Source organism: Hyalella azteca, unplaced genomic scaffold (genome assembly GCF_000764305.2).
Source record: "Hyalella azteca isolate HAZT.00-mixed unplaced genomic scaffold, Hazt_2.0.2 contig12774, whole genome shotgun sequence".
NCBI classification, from domain to species: domain Eukaryota; kingdom Metazoa; phylum Arthropoda; class Malacostraca; order Amphipoda; family Hyalellidae; genus Hyalella; species Hyalella azteca.
The window spans coordinates 65,911-80,234 of NW_025942721.1; the positions used below are offsets into that span (position 1 = coordinate 65,911).

At 38.2% G+C, this 14,324-nt stretch overlaps 1 protein-coding gene and 1 long non-coding RNA gene across 2 annotated transcripts; both read left to right on the top strand.

Moving 5' to 3' along the window:
• The first annotated feature begins 125 nt into the window (after positions 1-125).
• LOC108675044 (ATPase H(+)-transporting accessory protein 2) lies at positions 126-7,292 on the top strand. Its single transcript, XM_018163028.2, has 7 exons — positions 126-270; positions 3,523-3,644; positions 3,986-4,209; positions 4,571-4,688; positions 4,894-4,998; positions 5,429-5,596; positions 6,214-7,292. The coding sequence occupies exons 1-7, from the start codon at positions 225-227 to the stop codon at positions 6,400-6,402; spliced, it is 972 nt and encodes a 323-aa protein (XP_018018517.1). The 5' UTR covers positions 126-224; the 3' UTR covers positions 6,403-7,292.
• A 2,500-nt stretch (positions 7,293-9,792) lies between these two features.
• Positions 9,793-11,230, top strand: LOC108675038. Its single transcript, XR_001931080.2, has 3 exons — positions 9,793-10,007; positions 10,844-10,909; positions 11,142-11,230. It is a non-coding gene; the product is annotated as an uncharacterized LOC108675038 (long non-coding RNA).
• Positions 11,231-14,324: the final 3,094 nt, after the last annotated feature.

The following is a 14,324-nucleotide window of genomic DNA, read 5'->3' on the forward strand; positions in this document are numbered from 1 at the left end:
GAAATGGTATTTAATCTATGGGGAAATTCATTTTTAACCTGAATTTATAATTTTTTTGTTGTCTGTAATAAAATTATTATTCTCTTTTCTACAAATCGTAGGAATCGAATGATTTTGAGCACGGCACTGGTGGTCAGCTGACTGGATTGAAATAGGTGCAAGGAGAGAGGAGATCATCGATCTCCCAGAGTTCGTTTACTTGTGTCGCACTTGCAATTGTAGCCATGTATTTACGCAATTTGATTTTTTTGTGCACTCTTCTTGCGCCAAGTAAGTGTTAAGGATTTATTTTTTGACAACGACACACAAATATTGCTTGACTAAGTATTTCTAGGCTATATTGGCAAATGATAGCCTAATTAACAAATAGACTTGGTGGACGACTGGACGCTTCCTTATCGTTATCGAGTCCTGTTAAAAAGTAGCTAGGTAGCCCAAGAACAAGAAGTATCATGGATACAAGCATTAACATGTATAAGATATAAAGTAAATCATGATGTAGACCTGTAAATAAAATATGAAAATATGTTTCTTTCAATATATATTGATTCTTGATTGCTACTTGCTAGATTTCTACTAGTATTCCGGGGCATGCCCCAGTCCCAGTCTCCCAGAGGCATTAGTAGCAATGCAGAGTTTTTTTTAGACTCTTTCAATAACTTCAATTGGTGAGTCCTATATGTATAAGTAGACCAGTAAAGTATCATAGATTATTGGATACCACTAACATACCAGCATAACATTATCAATTCATCATACATAAGATATTGTGTAAATTTTTTATTGGAAGAAAAGAGGAAATTAAAAATGAACTAATTCTGAAAAATCTCTGGTTTGCCACTATTACTATGCCCAGCAGCCAAGACACAGACAGCCCAGAGGCATAGTGGCAAACTCACAGCCGACTGAGCTGAGACTTCTTTAGTTCATTTTTGAGTTGTACAGTATAGGTAGACCAGTGAGTGTGAGTGAAGTATGGTCAAAATTATAGGGTTAAAAGTAATGTAAATGCACCATATTCTGACATCGTGGGTAGGTAATTCCAATACTTCTCAATTTTTGCTTTTATATTAAGCTATGTCTTAGTTCCACGCATGCGTAGATGGTTGAAATAGTGACGTCTGACGTCATATTATTGTGCACCAGATTTCTGCAAAACACTAGGTCTGGCGGGAAAATGTTGAGATCCTCAGGGCAAAAATCCACGTCACCCAGTGAGAACATCAAAAAACATGTCAAAGTTGATGAATGTCAAAACCTTGCTGTACCAAATAGTGATAAACTGTTTGTGTAGAAAGAATATTATGATTTGAGACTTTTAAATAAGTCTGTGAATATATTGGGAATCGTTTAAGTATACTTGTATTTGCTGATTTTAAGTAGTAAATAAATTAATAGATTATTAAGTTAAGAGACAGTTTTAGACACATAAAAACTAATTCCGATACAGCTTGTAATTAGACACGCACAGCTTGTTCCAAGCTGTGTCCTATTTCGATACAGCTCAGACAGGACGTCAGAATTCCAACACAGGGCTTCAGAATTACGAATTACGGTTTTGAAGCCTTGTCAGAATTAGTCTCACAATATGCCAAATTTAGTCACACACAGCATCAGAATTCAGAGATTTTGTAGATTTGAATTCTAAAAGCTTTTAAATAAATATGGCAACAGTGAACAGTCTGTGATGTTTCATCATTGCTGGCGCGTAGTGTGGTGTTTTGAGAGTGATGTAAAGCAATCAGAACTTGAGTTGTGCATACAGTGATCTTTTTATAGCCATTAATTTCTTGCCATGTCCTTAAAGTGTCAGAATATGGTGTGTTTACCCTACTTATAGCCTTATAGGACAGTTAGGATTCATAAATGAACTTGAGGAAGGGCAGCAAAAACTTTTCTCCTTTGCCACCAGGGTGCAAGCAAATAAGAAAATGCTGCTAACAACTTTGACAGTATATCCCTTACTCTTTATGCACTGCATCATTGCAACTGATTTCCAGAAAAGCTTCACTGCATCTTGATCCATCCAATGTATCGGAAACCTTACTGTGCTTGTGGTCTTCCAGATTTGCGATAATTTCAAGTTTCCATAATGCAATAATTTTAACTCAAATGTGTCGGCAAGATCTTCTGAAGGCGTAAATTTTGCTGGTGATGCATCGCCAATAATCTTTTGATATTCACCTACTTTCTGCACCTTGGCTTTGAAATATGATGATTGGATTAGTTGTCTATATAGTGACAAAGCAGCAGCTTTTGTAGACTTTTCCTCCAGTCCTAGTAGTAGCCTAGTTGAGTCCCATCAGCTTACATTTCCATGTAAGCCGTGTTGCTACACTGCCTGGCCGCCATATTTGTTGGCAACAAATATGGCGGCCGCGCAGTGTAGCAACACAGCTTACATGTAAATATGGAAGCTCTGAAAGCTTGATTGATCTGAGCTTCATTTGTAAAAACTCTACATTTATTGTGCAAATGGTAAATGGAGTTGGAATATTACAATTTTTGGTCTATGCCCTCTGCCTAAATAGTTGAACAAATCTGGACCATGAGACTAGCAAAAATTCAAAATTATTTTTTAATTGGCAGTGGCACTCTAATGAGCATAGTGGCTAATCAGAGTGTTGAGATAATCTTTAGATTCAGTTCATTTTTTTATTTGCTCCTCTACGGTACTCAAGATTTAAGCCAATGTCTTGTGTTATGGAGGATAATGTTTTTATCTAAGCTATTTTCCTGGTCTGCTGTTGTTGCACACTCATGCCGATCCACGCCACTCTACTGGTTCACACTATCAAGAACTTACAGCCGTCAGGCCACTCTCCTGGATCACACTAACAACCAAGAACTTACAGCAGCCATGCCACTTTACTGGGTCCCACTAACAATCAAAAACTTATGGAATAGGAAAGTTTGAATAGGGATAAGAGATTTTTAATTGTGAACATAAGGTGTAATTAAACTATTTGCTTAGGAATAATGACTGGAGGTTTGAAGGGATACAAGATAAATTTTTGCTTTTGCTGAGTGTTCTTTTGTGTTAGGAATAAATCACTGGGTTAAGATGTCAATGTGAAGCATTTCATTTTAACCCTCAGGTACCCTTGCAGTAGTGGAAAATTTATACAACCTTTGATTTGAACTGAATTAATAAAACTTTCATGAATGCACTTCAATCAGACTAACTTGGCCAACCTATGTGCCACCTACTTAAATGATAGATTTGCTGCACTGGAAATTCAGATGGAAAAGGAATTAATAAACAAAGAAAAATCAAATACTACGATCAATAAAATAGCATAAAAAATATTTTTTACGTCTCACGAGTGAACAAGAATCATGTCATTTCTGACATTATGTGTAGGTACATTTACGCTCATTTTCCCTCTAACACATACGTACTGACCTGCAGGTGCCATCAGTGTTATCAGGACCATCAAATTGCCCAGCGTTTTTGTAAACCATGGGCTTAGAGAATAACTTATAAACTTCTGCAATGCCTGACAAATGTTTAATTTTCAGGTCTGGCTGGAGACCTGACCATCTCCTATGCTCCCAGCACTCTGAGGTTCAGTCATGCCGGGGCCCTGCGAGCGTCTTCTCTTGATGATGTGCTGGCTGCAGCCATGGGCTACACACCACAGGTTAATGTTCCTGCATGAAATTATCCTGATATGAAATTACACTACGTATGCTGCCACAATGACTTCAAACTTTTAAGCTTAAATATGAAGACTGTTGGAATTTTTTTCTGATATCCACATATATGACTTTTGTTTTGTTGACTTGTCCCCTAGTCTTACTGTTTGAAATAACTGTTGTTCAAACAGCAGCAATTGATCTCTTTTTTATACAATAATTTATTGCCTGTCAAATGCTTGAATTGAAGAATGGACTACCATTTATAGCAAAGATGCCTAAATGCATTTAATTCGAGGCCAAGTTTCTTTGAGAAATTGTTCATGATATATTAATTTTGTAATAGACCTCACCTTGGTCGGGGCTGACGATCACCTCGCCATTCAAACCGCCCTCTGCTGTTGTTGTGGTTGGCATCGATGGCAGTGGCAGTGCCGTGCAGGAGGAGGGTCAGAGCTACGCCCTGCAGGAAGACCGGTCTCTCACCAATGTCTATGGAGCTCTGCACTCGGTGGTCTCAGCCCGCGCTCACAGACCTACACATTTTGTACACATGGAGGTGGCTGATGGGTATGGTGACTCTCACTCTTGTGCTGATTTGTGATGAACATAAAAATTAATGTTATTAGGCTATTAATTTCACACTCTGTGAGATGCCAGTGACGTTTAAGATCTTGGCGTTTCTAAAATATCAAGAGTGATAATTGAAGGCTATTTAGCCATCAAAATATAATTGTATAAGCTAGAATGGATGGTAACCAGCATTTGATATCCCACGCAAATATTGGCTTTCATATTTGATGGGTTTCTCTAATGGGATTACTGTAGTGTGCATTGCACTTCATAACACTGACGTCCACTAATGTGCAACCAATATTTGATTGTTGTCACCCACCACTGCATCTCACTACCACCCTCTCCCTTGTTCCAGAGCGGGCACTTTTGTGGTCGAGCTGTCCTTGCCTGACGACTCTTCTCTCCTGGCAACCCGTGAGCCTGATGCATCCTTCCTGCTTGAGATTGGGGCTCTGCCTGTCCTCATCAACAAGGTTATCTCACCTGTTACTTGATTCTCAAGAGTACATTGTAGAATTATACTCGATTCACAATCGTATTTCGGATCTTAAATATATGTGATATCCATTATCTGAAATAAATAATCCAGAGGTGTTTCTCACATCTTATCTATGCTGGGTGTGTGCAATTATTACATTTAATTTATTACTTCATTGAAGGTTGAATTTGGTTTTTTAGATGTCAGTGAACAGCAGCGTTCCTCACGGCGGCCAAGACTTTGTTTTCTACCAGCTTGAGTCATTCGCACTTCTGGTCAAGACTTATGGCGACGATTCTCCTCAGGTGACATTTTCCTGCAAATTGTTCATTCCAAGATCAGATTTTTTTAGCATTTCTATGAAAGTTTACCTTTAATTAGTGCCCACTGTCACAGTCTAGGGGAAAAGAGAGTAATTAAAGGTAAGAGTGGGTATGCATTAGTTACCCTCAACTGATCGAACCACTGAGGGAGCAAGTGATGAATTATTTTAAGAAACTACCAGATTAACCAGAGTTTACTGTTCTCAGTCAAATCCTATGGCCATACTTTCAAAACTCGCTATTTGAACGTAAGTGCTTACACTCTGTTTTCTTGTCTGTGATTGGTGGATTTTGCTTGAAAGGCCGTCAATGATTGGCTGATGAACTTACGATCTCTTAACTTTTTTTAAAGTTTGGGCCCGAGTTTTGATCATGATGACTGTCGTGAAGCTGATGTCTCGCTCGTGCTCAGGTACGAGAAGGCAAGCAGCTGCTGCGCTCGGCCATCGACCGGCTGGTGGCAGGCGCCAGGGCCGTGTACCAGGACCAGGTGCTCGTGGTCTCTGTCGTCATGGAGAAGTCCTCGGAGATTCTCTCCAGGCCCGTCAGGGAGGTGCTCCAGGCTCGTCAGGTGTACTCGGTATGTAAAGCTCCGCTCGTGCACCGCTCGTGTAATGTTTCACAAGTTGTTTTCTATTGCCAAAACTCGCTCAAGTAAAAATATTTGCCTCTCTTTTATAATATTGCAAAAAATAATACTAACATTAACAAATTTCAGTTGATTCCAAAACCTTAATAGGTATGTTGTGAATGCTTGATACTTGGAACATATTGAGAAGAACACGCCCTAAACGTGCTGCATGTTCACGCGTCGTACAGTGCGCAGATATGTTGTTTACTATTGCTGCTGCTAAGAATATTCATGGTGTAGGCTACGAGATAATCTAAGTACAATGTAGTCCGCCCTGATATTGGCTAGTCTCACACGTAAAAAATTTAACGCCCCTGGCGCCTGCATACTGCATAATTATTTTTCCCTAGCTGTTTTGTGTAAACAGTAATGGATGGATGTGCCATCAATCCTGGATTATGTACATCGTGAGAAATTCACTGCTGGCGATTCCGTTTCTTAAACCTTATTGCAATTAATTAATAATTACCGCTACCTACTGTTAGGCAGAATAAAATAATAGTTCAGTATTTTATAAATAAGTTGAACAAAATGGAAACTTGTGTACACGTGTGTTGCGTTGGCAGAAGTCAGACTTGGGTCTGGCGTCTGAGTACGGCGAGGACTACCCCGCCATCTTTAACATCATCCTCTTCCTGAGCATCGCGCTGCTCATCGCTGTGATCGCCGTCAGCGCCGCCATGGCCTTCATGGATCCTGGCCGTGACTCCATCATCTACCGCATGACCAACCCGCGCATGAAAAAAGACCAGTGAATGTGGGGTGTGGTCTGAGTGCTGAATGGGGGGGGTGGTCCTGTTGTTGAATGTGGTGTGTGGTTGTAGCGCTGAATGTGGAGTGTGGCCTGCACGCTGAATGTGGAGTGTGGTCGGCGCTAAATGTGGGGTGTGGTCTGAGCGCTGAATGTGGGGTGTGATCTGAGTGCTGAATGTGTGATGTGGTCTAAGTGCTGAATGTGTGATGTGGTCTAAACGCTGAATGTGTGATGTGGTCTAAGCGCTGAATGTGTAGCCCGAGTCACACATTCATGCGCTGCTGATTGTTTCATAGTAAACCAGCTCTACTCAGTGGTTCCAGTTGTCGCTTTTAAAAACTTTAGTGCGCTAGTCTTATTTGGGAGATGATGTGCATAACAATGCGCAAGAATGTTTTTTTTTTTTTTGTGCATGATCATGCGCTATAGAGGCAAGTATTCAATGAAGGCGACCCATTTACTTGTCTCACTATTTATTGAATTAACTAGGCTCGATTAAAATTCTGCGCTATTGTATTCTTGATGTAACTTTCTAGGTGATTGTTTATTCATGGTGTGTTGGATATACCCTTCTCCTTATCCTTGTTGTAAACGGTTCTCGCTCGCTCACACTCCTCAGAATATATAGTTAGTGAATATTTAAATCTCAGATTTCCTCTATTTATATTTCTTTATTTTTCCTCAACAGAAGATTTTTAACTTTTCTCGAGTATATCTCCTATTATCTTATCGCTGTTCCATATGATTTTATCCATATGTATGGAATATGTTACGAGCTGCTTAATTCTGTTTGCTTTTTTTGTGTAAGTAAAGGAAAAAATTTGTGCTACTGATGTAATTATTTCTCTTTGGTCTTGTACATAATCTGTTCAATAAAAACTTGGTGCGTCACTTTTTCTTCTGATTGCATCCTCTGCAGCCCGTATTTTTGGTGAGCTCTTGATTGTCAGCCAAACTTGCAGGGTGGCCAAGAGCTTACAGTTCAGAGACCCAGGATTTTAGCATTGAGTTGCGGGTTCGAAACCCACACTAAGCTGTGAAAATTCTGCGATAAAAAAAAACTCTGAGACCGTAATACATATGAACTGAGGGGACAAAAACAGTGCAGGATGTTATGAAGAATTTGCGGTTTCACCTTGGCAATAAAACTCTGGGGCTGACGTCCAATGTATGTTGCCAGAAACTGATGGTAGTCGGATAGACGAGAACCTGTTCGGCGAATATTTGTGAACAAATTCAAGTAAAATATTGATTACCCGAGTAAAATATCGATGCGTTATTTTGGATAAATGATTCGGCGATTTAGTAATGTTTCAAATTGCGAAACTAAATGAGCGATAGCAAAATAATTACCCTTTTTTAACAAGTATTTTCTTCATAATTCAACTCCCTTTTAAAATTTTTGAAGTCAACGTGAAACTGATAGAAGATCTTGTCCGTAATTAAAATGTTCCATTCCTGCACTTTAATTAATTAACTAACCCTCCTCTTACCGTTTTCCAATGTCACAGTAATCCACTACTAAAAATATCTCCTCCAGATAGTCTGCCGACTCATCAAGCATAGTGTAGATGCAAGCTCGCATGGTCCCTAGACGCGTATGTATAGTGCTGGTCTCCCAACATTATTATCACTATATTATGTTGTTCACATGTTAGGATGTTACCGATTTTTAAATAACTAGGCGATTAACCGTCACGCATGGTTGAACTAATACAAGATTAACCAAGGCGCAGCTGCGCCTTGAGGATGTCATTTGTTATTCCACCCGTGATGTCACCTCGGTCGTTGTGACGTCAACTTGTGACGTCACCGTGTGATTCAAACTGATTTGTAACACCTGTTTTGCTTAGAATATGACTAGTTGCAGTAAATATTTTTTTTAGCTATTATGATGAGGTCAATTATTATATGGTTGAGCTATTGCAAGGTTTTCCCTAGTGAAGCTGCGGTTGTCATTTGTTATTCAACCTGTGACGTCACCTTGGCTCTTGTTACGTCACCTCGTGACGCCAAACTTATTTGTAACCCCGGTTTTGCTTAAAATAACACTAGTTGCATGTAGCGATATGCCTTTTTGAACAGCCTCCCTGATTACATCGTTGGCGCTCCGAGTATGAACGCGTTCAAGAACAGACTAGATAAAGCTATGGAAAAATATATTGTCAGACTTGAAATGCCTAACACCATATCGAACCCGGCGGAAGTCTAGTAGCTATTTCAAACTATCGTGAGTCCTAAAATGATCCGGTAAAATGACACGATTTTAGATATTCTGTGAACAAGTCACGAAAAGTTCAAGAACCGGAGGCAGGCCACATCAGGCCTACTCTTTAGCGCCGACATCACAGTGTTATGTTATAATATGTTAGTGAATAAATTTCCTTGTGGCATTTTGATGAGGTAAATTTTTTTCAAATGCTTTCAAAGATTACATAAAAGCAATGTGTTGATCTACCGGTATACTATTTACATTTGTGCCCACAGTGACGTCACTCTAGAGATGCGCAGAACTGCGAAAATCGTCATCGCCGTGGGTTAACCTTATATTAGTTTAACTATAGTCACTTGCACTGTGCTGTAGGAACCCACCAGGATCGTCTTCATGGAGTGGCCCGACCTCATACGACCGATGATAACTGAAGCCCTTTCAAAAATGTTCGTGTTGTATCATGTATACCGGTATATGTGTGTCATTCCCGCCAAAATTTCAGGATTCAGCGATTCCTTCCCATTGCCTGAAAATGAATGTTGTAACATTCGAAACGTAGCAAATAAATTGAAATTACTTCCTTTAACTTGCAATATTGTCAACCAACGTCAACTGCCGTTGAATATTGAATATTGTTCGATCCTGACAATTTAAATAATTGAATTCGCTGGTCATCAGACACCCATATATATATATCCCAAAAATAATCCGCATTTATTCGCTTTACATTCAAATTTGTGGAATTCGGTCTCATCTAAATCCTAAAAATAAATTCAAAGCAAAACCGACTACCATTCCCGTTGTAACGGATGATGAGCGTAGTGTGACTGTCTAGTCAATTTTTTTTTTCTGAATAGTCTGGCTCAGGACACGGCAAGCAATGCATGTCTGTTCCGCTGGCTGCCTGCGAGGCTACGAACAGCAAGTCGAGTCGAGACTGCTTCTACGTGTCGGGATACCTACTTGCAGTTGCACTTTACGATATTTTGTGCCATCTTGAAACTATTATGATTATCTATCTACGTAGAATAAAATATTTAATGATTGAATTCAAATTTTGAACTTTTTTAGTCATTCATAATTTTGATGTACCTTGTTAATGTTAAAGGATTTAACTTTTAAGCTCACATCAATTGTGCAGGTGTGCACTTGTTCTTATAAATATAATCTTATGAACTTTACCCCGAAGATCCTGGCTACTGTTGATAGATTCACATTGTATTTGCGTTGGTTTTGAAGATGATTGTAATACAGGATTTTGTTTGTGGGTGATCTCCTAGCTGAGTAGTATTCTAGTTGAAACTTAATGGTTGAAGTTTTTTATCCTCAATAAATTTGAGGATTGAGGTGACATTTTAGTGCCACTGTGCCACTGACATGCAGTCCCACATCAGGTAATGTTGGCTTCAGCTTTGATTTAGAAGTTAAGTGGTTCTGGTTCTGTTGTTGAGAACTTGAGATAATTTTCAATTTCTTCATAATTTTGTTATCTAATATTCTATTATATTATAATAATAATATTTGTTGTATCTAATGAATTATATAGGTATAATGCCATATTACTCATGAGTCATGATATGTTTCAGTTGAATAATGTATGGCATTATTAGCCTTTGGCTCTGGTAAATGGTAGTATCTGCCTAACAAAAACTAAGATAGAAATTAGGAAATATCTGTAGAAATTATAATTTTCTAGAAAATTTTTCAACTTGTTCATTGGTCATATCAGTCTTATTTTGATCCTAAAACCATTGTCTTTTAATTATTTTGATCTATTTCAATTGTATATTCACCTGTATTTTAGCATTTTACTTTAAAACTACTATGGTGGGATCTTGAGTTAAGACTTAAGAGTTTCTTCAGCTAGGATCCTACTCCCTAATTTAATGAGATAGCATTGAACATTCCATATTCCATATTGATTGCTATTTGTATTTGGGCTACATCTCATTGTTGGCTAATGTATTGTATTATTTTTGTATATGTACTGTTCAGTTATTTTCTTCAATTCAGTTATTTTCTTCTTATTGTTATTCTTTTGATATCAAATATCCTGCACCTGCAATATATGTTCATAACTTCATATATATTTCTGTTCAATTCTAATGCTAATCGGCATTTGTATGGTTCCCTTCAATCAACTTGGTCAAAACTTAAGTTAAACTAATGTTAGATAGACTGGTTTGGAATCTCACATGCAAGCAATAATTATATTTGTTTTTCCCTCCAGAAAGCTGCTGAAAGACCAGACTTTAGGCAAATGTTCTGGTTGCTTGAATGGAATCTTTGGTGCAAGGTAAGCTTTCATGTCAATTTTTATGTTGTGTTGGGAAGTCACTATTATTGTGTACCATGTTATGCATTAACAGTTAAATTGTGACAATTTTAATTTATTGTTTATAGTCTTCTATATAATATGTACAACTTAGCTAAAATACCCCATTTTAAACAAATCAAATGTTTTCGATCAACATATATTAGGTTAAATATTCACAAGCTGCAGTAATTTTTCTTCCTTTTTACCCCAGATGGTGTGTAATGCTAGCCAAGCGCAAGCTTGGTGCCTTCATAGCAGCTGTGATTCTTACTCCAATTGTGGTGCTTTCCATCCTAGAAAAACCTGGTGAGAATCTATTGACATTTCTAGCTTGATGCATTGCACTGTGGTCAACCTGGCACTACTCCACTCTAATCTAATCTAAAGTAGGTAGTAATTCAACTCCAATCTAATCTAATCTCTATTCTAATCTAAAGAGTACCTACTCTCCATCTGTTCACTTACGACTAAAGAAATTTCTTATCGGAAATAACCTTGTACTATTTATCTGTATTATATATAATGAAGATATTGCTTGAAATAATAATTCTCTTTCACTCTTTTAATTGTATTCTTTGATCTCTGATCCCAAAGCTCCCCTGGACTGTAAGTGGGTAGTGACTTTCAATGCAGTAATGTTTAGAAGTATGATGGCAATGTTTCCTATTGGTTGCTCTTGGAATTGTAGCAAAATACGGAAATGTGATCATTCTACCTGCTTCTTTGTTATCTATCTTCTTGACTAAAAACAATATTTATTGCCAAGAAATTAAATATTTCAGCTGGATTCAAATTTAAATAATTTTTATGAGTTATTATTGCCTCCATTACAGGTAGATAATTTCTGGACATTGGAAAACTCAAACCTATCCATGCATCCTCTAACTCTAACATCCATGAGCTCAAACCTCTGCATGCATATTAATTTTTTTCCCTTTGCTACTGCACTTTACTTTTACTTCAAATTTTCTATGCATTTCACTTGCAGTTGGAGCTCAAAATGCATTCTTAAAAAATGCAGGAATAATTTGCTGCAAAGTCATGTGTGCCTTTATCTCTTAGTTCTTTGATTTCTTTCCAATTTATTTGGTTAATAGCACAGTAAATTTTCATGAACAGCTGTTGAGCTGATATTGGCAGGCATTTACTTGGAACACTTGCAGCAAAATGATAGTGGCTGGATGATTAATGATCACTCTTGCTGCAGGTGCAGCCAATACAATAGCGTTACAGTGCCTGGCTACATGCACTGCCTGCTGGTGCAGCCAATACAATAGCGTTATAGTGCCTGGCTACATGCACTCACTGCTGGTGCAGCCAATACAATAGCGTTATAGTGCCTGGCTACATGCACTCACTGCTGGTGCAGCCAATACAATACAATAGCATAATTAAAGACATGTACCCAAATAGAGCACAAAACTTCCATTCAGGTCCTGTCTTAATTTCAAAGCATACTATTTGAACTTTTTATTTTTGAAAACAATTTGTGGAAAAAGGGAAAAAGCTGTTATTTGCCCTTTTAACTTCCATCTATGTCTATGTCATCAATGCCATTGAATTCCACCACTAAAAAATTAATATTCCACGCACTGTCCCGACATTGAAATTATTGTCGATATTGCTCTAATAGCCTCTATATACACTGCATTTATGGAGCCATGCAGGATTCAAGCACACAAATTTCAACAAATATACTGTATATGAGAGACAAGCAGCTTGCCCAGGCCCTGCTTGGGATGCATTGTCTCTGCAAAAGGAAAATCCTGTTATCCTGCATCCTGATTTCCGTATCATTATTTTGAAATTAACCTACGATATTTGAAGTATTTAACTAACTAACATTTAGCATGGAACGCTCTTTCACTTCCCAGTTTGAAATGCGAACAAACCGAATTTATATTTCAAATTATTGAACTCAATGCAATGGGCTAAATTAACAATCTCATTTCAATTTCATAATTCAGCATTTTTGTTCCTGCCTTGCAATGCCTCATTATTCAACCGCCAAAAAGTTCAGGTTCAGGTGTATAATATCCTAACTCGATGAGTATCTTTGATACGAACATTTGTGGCGCCAGTTTATAAAAACAAACGCTTGAAAGCTCTAACAATTGTACGCAAGATTGATCTATGACGTAAGTTCTTTTAGAGCTTACTACGACTTTTTTGAATAATTTAAACGTGAAACGTGAATTAAATTGCTCTGCTCTGTGCGCTTATATACAATTTCCAGCAAAGCAAATTTATTTCTTGGCTATTCGATCTTCTCTGGTCTCCACGCGCGTGTCGAGCAAAGCAAGGTATTTCAATAAGTTTGATTTTCCTTCTGAAGCTCCCATGAAACAAATGGCTTTCTCTACTTTTGAGTCTGTGCCCATGCTCATGTCTCTAGACTGGAGACACCTCTACAGCGACCAGCTTCTTATGATACAGTACTATATATGGTGATTTTCTTCCTGTTTATACCTAGTTTTTGTTCATGTACAAGTGCTCAGTACGTTGAGACTGTGAACACAAGCAATTTCTCCCCTATATTCATTGACTGGTGGGCACTTCGTTTTAAGGTGGACGGGTGTATCGCTGCTCTGTAGCCTGGGTTGCGACGAAACATCGGATTAGTCCATGTTTCGTATAGGACATTTTTTCCTTCTTCAATTTTGTCGTTGGCGAAGCGCACTGAAGTTTGCATAGAGGTGTTCAACTTTATTTTTATTCATCATGAATTTTAGACGCTGAATTCAGCTCCTTGAAAGGAAGGATTTGCTAACTTTCATTTTTTATTCAAAAATTTCATAAAGGCTAATTAAGTATTCTGGTATAGTATCGGCTCAGTTGATGATCGAGTTTAATGATGAATGTTTTCATCGCGCATGTGAACGTCGTGACTGCAGTAAATGTGGACAACACGGAGAGAAGTCGCAATGAAATGCGGTTATTATGCTCATAAAAATTCATGATTAAATGGAGGCATTCGCGAATTATCCTTCGCAATTCATCGTTCTTAGGCGCTGGGTCTTGGGTTACGCTGCTGCAGCTGTCGTTGCGTAGCGCAAGTGTCCGGACATTGCAGTGTACTCATTGCATTGATTTATAGAACAAAAAGTATTCGATAAATCAATGATGCAATCAATGCTTCATAAGTAATTCCGGTAAACCTTAGAAAACTTTGCATAAATGCATACGAGGTCATTACTAAGTCTAGTCATGACTGATTCAATTTTTGCAAATCTTGGCACTGAACGTCGAAACTATGAAATGATTGGTATTGCTGATGCTACTTATATCAGTATGAGGACACGAACTTGAATGTTCATCTGATGAATGCCCCGTGGCGTTATCCTGATGCCCTCGAACCCTGCTGCATTCGCTTCAGTCTGTGCTGCTCGCTGCG